Source organism: Mercurialis annua, linkage group LG3, assembly GCF_937616625.2.
Source record: "Mercurialis annua linkage group LG3, ddMerAnnu1.2, whole genome shotgun sequence".
Classification (NCBI taxonomy): domain Eukaryota; kingdom Viridiplantae; phylum Streptophyta; class Magnoliopsida; order Malpighiales; family Euphorbiaceae; genus Mercurialis; species Mercurialis annua.
In genome coordinates this window covers 73,221,478-73,227,011 of record NC_065572.1, presented here as the reverse complement: position 1 = coordinate 73,227,011, position 5,534 = coordinate 73,221,478, and the positions used below count along the sequence as shown (strand labels likewise).

The 5,534-nt window shown below is 41.2% G+C and overlaps 2 protein-coding genes across 2 annotated transcripts; both read left to right on the top strand.

Moving 5' to 3' along the window:
- Positions 1 to 1,039: 1,039 nt before the first annotated feature.
- LOC130015325 (uncharacterized) lies at positions 1,040 to 3,129 on the top strand. Its single transcript, XM_056105185.1, has 2 exons — positions 1,040 to 1,711; positions 1,818 to 3,129. The coding sequence occupies exon 2, from the start codon at positions 1,936 to 1,938 to the stop codon at positions 3,055 to 3,057; it is 1,122 nt and encodes a 373-aa protein (XP_055961160.1). The 5' UTR covers positions 1,040 to 1,711; positions 1,818 to 1,935; the 3' UTR covers positions 3,058 to 3,129.
- A 21-nt stretch (positions 3,130 to 3,150) lies between these two features.
- On the top strand, positions 3,151 to 4,964 carry LOC126674162 (uncharacterized). The gene is made up of 2 exons (XM_050368551.2): positions 3,151 to 3,756; positions 3,838 to 4,964. Exons 1-2 carry the CDS (start codon positions 3,154 to 3,156, stop codon positions 4,801 to 4,803), a joined length of 1,569 nt encoding a protein of 522 aa, XP_050224508.2. The 5' UTR covers positions 3,151 to 3,153; the 3' UTR covers positions 4,804 to 4,964.
- The last annotated feature ends 570 nt before the right edge of the window (positions 4,965 to 5,534 follow it).

The following is a 5,534-nucleotide window of genomic DNA, read 5'->3' as shown; positions in this document are numbered from 1 at the left end:
TTATAAATCAAACACAATAATATAATTATGATATACTTATTCTAACTCATGAGATGTTTTTAATCCTTCAAACATCTAACTAATTTAATCTTAATTATAAATTTAATTATAATAGTATAATTATAATAAATTTAATTAATATAATATTACACTTGATATTACTTTAAATATTAATATAGTTAATCAATATGATTAATAGTATTATATTTATTTTTAATAAATAAATTAACTAATTATTGATTATAAATAAAATAAATTATTATAACTATATTAAATTAAATTATATGTCGAGTCACATTACGAGCCACGTGCGTAGCACGTAATGCGAAACTAGTTCATAAAAACGGTGTGCTAGCATCTTTCCTATTAAATTAAATTAAATAAATGTCGTATTTTTTATTTTAATTATTTGCTAATTTAGATAAACTAAATTCTTTGATTTTTATGTTTATTTTAATTTATCGATAATAAAGAAGGAGAGAAAATTTGTAAGTCAAAAGGATGGACAACTATATTAATAAAAAATGGGGGTGGAAAACTCTTTTAAAAGGAAAAGAGGATGGAAAACTGTTGCCACTAAATGAATTATGGTTCAATGGATCATAAAATTTGATTTTTATTTTTATTTAAATTGTATTCATAATTTTAATTTAATTTTAATTTAATTTTAAATTTTCACAAGACTTTTTACCAACTCTCCCCTATCGATTATATATTTTGTGAGCAATTCCATGTGGTATCTATGTTGTAAAAAAAAATAAAACAACGAGAAATTTATTGACAAACAATTTTTGCTAGAACCCGTAAATATTTTAACATTCTGGTTATAATTGCAAATGGTTTAAAAAATTAATTTTTTTGGTTCATATAGGCCTCGCAAAGTCGATATGATTTTTTAACAATGCGGAGATCACGTGAGGTTGTTTAAAATGCCATGGGCGTTTGAAATTGGCTAAAATTGCAAAGCTTTTAGTAAAAATTACAAAAATGCAAAAATGATTTGAGTTTTTTTAGACAATTAAACCATGAATTATGATACAGGTCGATCTTCCAAGGGTCGCCTGTACTGCTTTTCCTGCACAAGTAACAAATATAAGCTCAAAGGACCTCAGGCTTGCTCAGCCTGAAAGCCACTCCGATGCTTAAGTCAGAGAGGGTTTTTTGGTAGGTAAATGAGTGTAAGAGTATTTAAGTCTGATTTGTGCTTACCCTTCTCGGCATTCAGTGGCTTCCTTTTATAATGATTTTAAGGCGGTGGTTATCTGGTAAATCGTGGGTTTGTCCCACGATTATTGATAATGGTGAAGGCACGTTCCAGATTATCCCGGGTAGTGGGTGTCAGGAAACAGAGTGGATGAGGTCGCCTGGATGGCAGACCTGGAGGAGTCCGCCCGAGACAGACATGGGCGATGGGAGATTTGGAGACCCGTTGGGCGAGCATAGCATTTGTTAGGCGATGCCTGGAGTTCGAATATTATTAGGTCGGTATCAGATGTCCCCCCCTTGTAATTTTGCTAAGTCAAAGACTTGAAGCGCCAATTTTTCAAAATTCGAATTTCCGAAATTTTCGAAACAATTTTGAATTTCAAACGTTTCTTTCAACGGTTACGAATCTGAAGCGTTTTCTGACTATAAAAGAACGCGACTTTTGGTTTTTCATTGATTGTTTCGAGGAGTTTCCTGCTGTCAGGCATTCGAGTGTATAAAAGAGGTATATATTCTTTAATTAAAAGTTTTTTACTCTTAACTTTTCTCTCTGATTCCCTGTTAATTTTTATCTCTGATTCTCTTCTTCTGTTGATTTATTTCTCAACCAGGCTTTCTTCGAGTTACATAGCACCGGACTTTCTCTCTCAATCAGTAAGTGGCTTAGCTATTTTTGTTTGTCTTCTTGCTTCCTTCTTCTTGTTTGCTTTCAGATAGTATATTTTTAGGATGTCTACTTTAGGGGTTTCGGTGTCTTCCCCTTCTTCTTCCTCTTCCTCTGAGAGTTCTGCCAGTGACCCAACCTACCCTGTTCCTCTTGCTACCCTCGTTGAGTTGTCATCTGACGAGGAAGGGTTGTCTCAGAAGGTGATCCCTGACAGTGAGGAGGGTGTTGATGACAGGGAGCCAGAGGGCGAGGCTCCCCTTGAGGATGCTGGTGAAGATGAGGTCGGAGATGGTGGACTGGGTGATGATGAAGGAGATGAGGAGGATTTTGTTTTTAAGAGACGTAAAGGGACTTCTGGGACATCTTCTAGTAATAAAAAACCCTTGTCTGAGTGGACCATCAGTCTGGGTCAAGAGGCCCTTGTTTGGATTAGGGCGAGGTACGAAATTCCCCCCTTCATTAGCCTTCGGATTCCATCTGAGGGCTCGGCTGTTAGCCAGGTCTTAAAGGATGATGAACAGTTGCTATTCGTTGAAGATTTTGAGGCGGGTTTGAGGCTACCACTCGATCTCTTCACCCAAGAAGTGTTCGATAATTTTAAGATCCCCTTGGGTCAACTCCATCCTAATGCCCACCGTCACTTGACCGGAGTTTTTATTCGTGGTCTCCAACTGAAGAGACAGGTGGGCTATGAGATTGTTAGGGCGATCTATTCTCTGGGAAGGAAGAAAAGCGATGAGTTCTTCTACTTGCAACCCGGAAGATCTCCCTTCACTGGCCTTCCCAATTCTTTGAAGCGGTGGAAAGGTAACTTCGTCATCGCCAAAAAGGAAGGTGGTTGGGGCTCCATTCCGAATGTTTTTGTGGAAGGGCCCCTTAAGCTGGAAAAGGCGAACCTGAGCGAGGTTGATAAAGAGACGTTGCGTCTGCTTCGAGGTGGCGCTAAGGTGCATGTAGTGAATCTGATAGATTCCTACTTCGGGTGGGACCAAAGTGTTGCCTCCAAGAGAAATAAGAGAGCGCAGGGTGAAAAAAGGGGGAAGAGGAAGAAGAGTGAGGACAAGAGGGAGACATCGCCTGATAATGGAGATGAGTTCCCTGATATGGGCGAACCACTGCTTTCTTCCCCTCTTAATATTTCTTCTATGCCTCTTAGTCCTTCTGGTATCTTGTTTGTACCATGAAGTTTTTATTCCCTTTTAATTTTTGTGAATCGTTTTCTGAATCTTGTTTACTTTGATTTTTCAGTGCCGAACTTCAAAAAGCTTCAGCAGAAGGTCATGGAGGACAGGAAGGCTCGCCGGGAAGCTCGAGATAGGGAGGCCCTTCCCCAAGCTATCCCCAAGCCGACTTCTGAGGCTAAGAAGGCGCCTGCCAAGAAAGGAGGCGATGTTCCTTCTTCGACTGGAAGCAAACCTCCTTCTTCTCAGAAGGGTGATGAATCTGCCCCTACTCCTAGGGTGGTGCTGCCAGGCTTCCAGATAAAAGAACCTGTCACCAGCCCTCCTCCTCCTGCTGTTCCCTCTTACACCGGTAAGGGGAAGGATAAGATGGAGGTTCCTGCGAAGGAGAAGCATGCCAGATCCCTTCCTTCTGCTCCCCAAACTGCCACGGCTGCTTCGACCGGCAGCAAAAGGCGAGCTCCTTCTTCAGGGGGCGAAGATACTGAGGGGGAGGGACCCTCTATGAAAAGGCCTAAGAGGGATGTGATGGTGACTCAGGTCGACCTGCTCCTTCAAAAGTATGGGGCCGATGCTACTGTGCGTTGTCCTGCCGTCGCCCATGACATCTTCCGGGGTTCCTGCTGCCCTTCGGACGTTGACTATTATTTGAAGAGGCCGGACAACGTACTGATGGACGATTGTTTTTCCAACCTGGCAAAGGTGATTATTTTCTAACTTCATCATTTTGCCTTTCTCTTCCTGTTATGGTTATTTTCTAACTCAGTTGTATTTTATGTTTAGGTTGCTTATGCCATCCGTCAATACCGCTCCAACCGTCTTAACGACGATGAGATGCAGGTAAAGTTAAAGACGGAGTACAAGCTGCTGAAGGGAAAGTATGACTCCCTTCGCAGCGAACATGGCGGGTGCACTCAGAAGCTGGACTCTCTTCGTGCTGATGTGGATAGATTATCCAGAGAGAGGGAGAGTGCTGTGAAGCAGCAGCGTGTGCTGTCTGATGAGGTCGCCCGCCTTAAGAAGGAAAATAAAAATCTGGCGGCAGAGGTGGTGTTGAAAAGTACTGATTATGACGATCTCAAGAAGGAGTTCGACACCACCGTCACGGCCCTTAACGATAAAGTCTCAGTTGCTGAGAAGAGGCTTTATTTGAAGCGAGGCAGGCTGATTCGTGAGAAGGAGAGGCGTCGCCGTAACACCGCCCAGCTAGCCAATGATCTGACTGACTTCACTGAAGCCATTGTGGGTACCTACTTGGAGCGTCATCCTGATGGGGACGTTGAGTTCTTATATGGCTTTCCCGAAGGGGTTAACAGTGAGAGTGAGCCAGATTCTCCCCAAGACTTGTTTGTCTCCATCAAGTCTGAAAATGGTGGAGGTGCTGCTGAGGTTGCCGAACAGTCTGCCCCGGGGGTCCAGGAACCTGCCAAGGCTGGCGAGAAGCCTCTTGTTCCCGGTTTGGGAGGTAGTCCTGAGGAGAAGGACTTCGGCTTGCTTATATCTTCGGAGCGGCCTTTTGCTGCTCTGGACTTATTGGATCGGCCTTCTGATCTGGAGTCTATCCTTCCGGGGTCCGATCCTCTTAGTCTTGCCGATGTCCCTTCTCCCACCCGTTCTGGCAACATTCGTGTCGATGCTTCTTCTTCAGCCAGGCGGGATTCGCAGGAGGGGCTATCTGTCCCAAATATTTTGGAGGGGAACAAAGAGGCTGCCCCGGAGAAGGTTGAGCCAGAGATCATCAAGCTTTAGATTCCTCTTTTTTGTTTTTGTATAGGAAGAATTTTCCTTTCTTTTTTTTTTTTGTTATGTACTTTGTACATTTGTATATTTTCTTTTGTTAGGAATTTTATTTTCCTTTGTAATTTTTGTGAGGCATTTGTCCTCTTTTAAATATATATCTTTTCTTTTTTTTTTTGAGAAAATATATAAATTTTCTTGCCTTCTTTATTTTTGTTCTCTTTATTTTAGGCGATATATATTTTAACTGTGTATTTTCCTTTTTTGGGAATGAACTCGTCAGTTCTCCTCTTCGGAAATATTTTAAGTAATCAGGTAACTATAGTAAAGAGACGATATCTGTGAAAATTCCTTGTCCGAGCAAGGGTAAATTAAAATACTTGCATAAATTCAAATACAATAATGTGATGAAATATGACTTGTAGAAATTGAAACATAATGCTGTGATTAAACATCACTTGGAGGAATTGAAATACAATATTGAAACTAAACGTCGCTTGACTAATTATGTTACTTCTTAAGGAATAACTAATCATATCTGAGGGCGACCCATTGTGACTAAATTTTTCTCAAGTTGTTGGCGTTCCATGTCCTTGGTATGATTCTTCCCATGGAGTTGGTGAGTTTAAATGTTCCTTCTTTGATGACCTCGCTGATGGTGTAAGGTCCTTCCCAGTTTGGCTGCAGTTTTCCGCTTCCTGCTTCTCCTTTTTTGACTTCGGTTTTTCGCATGACTAGGTCGC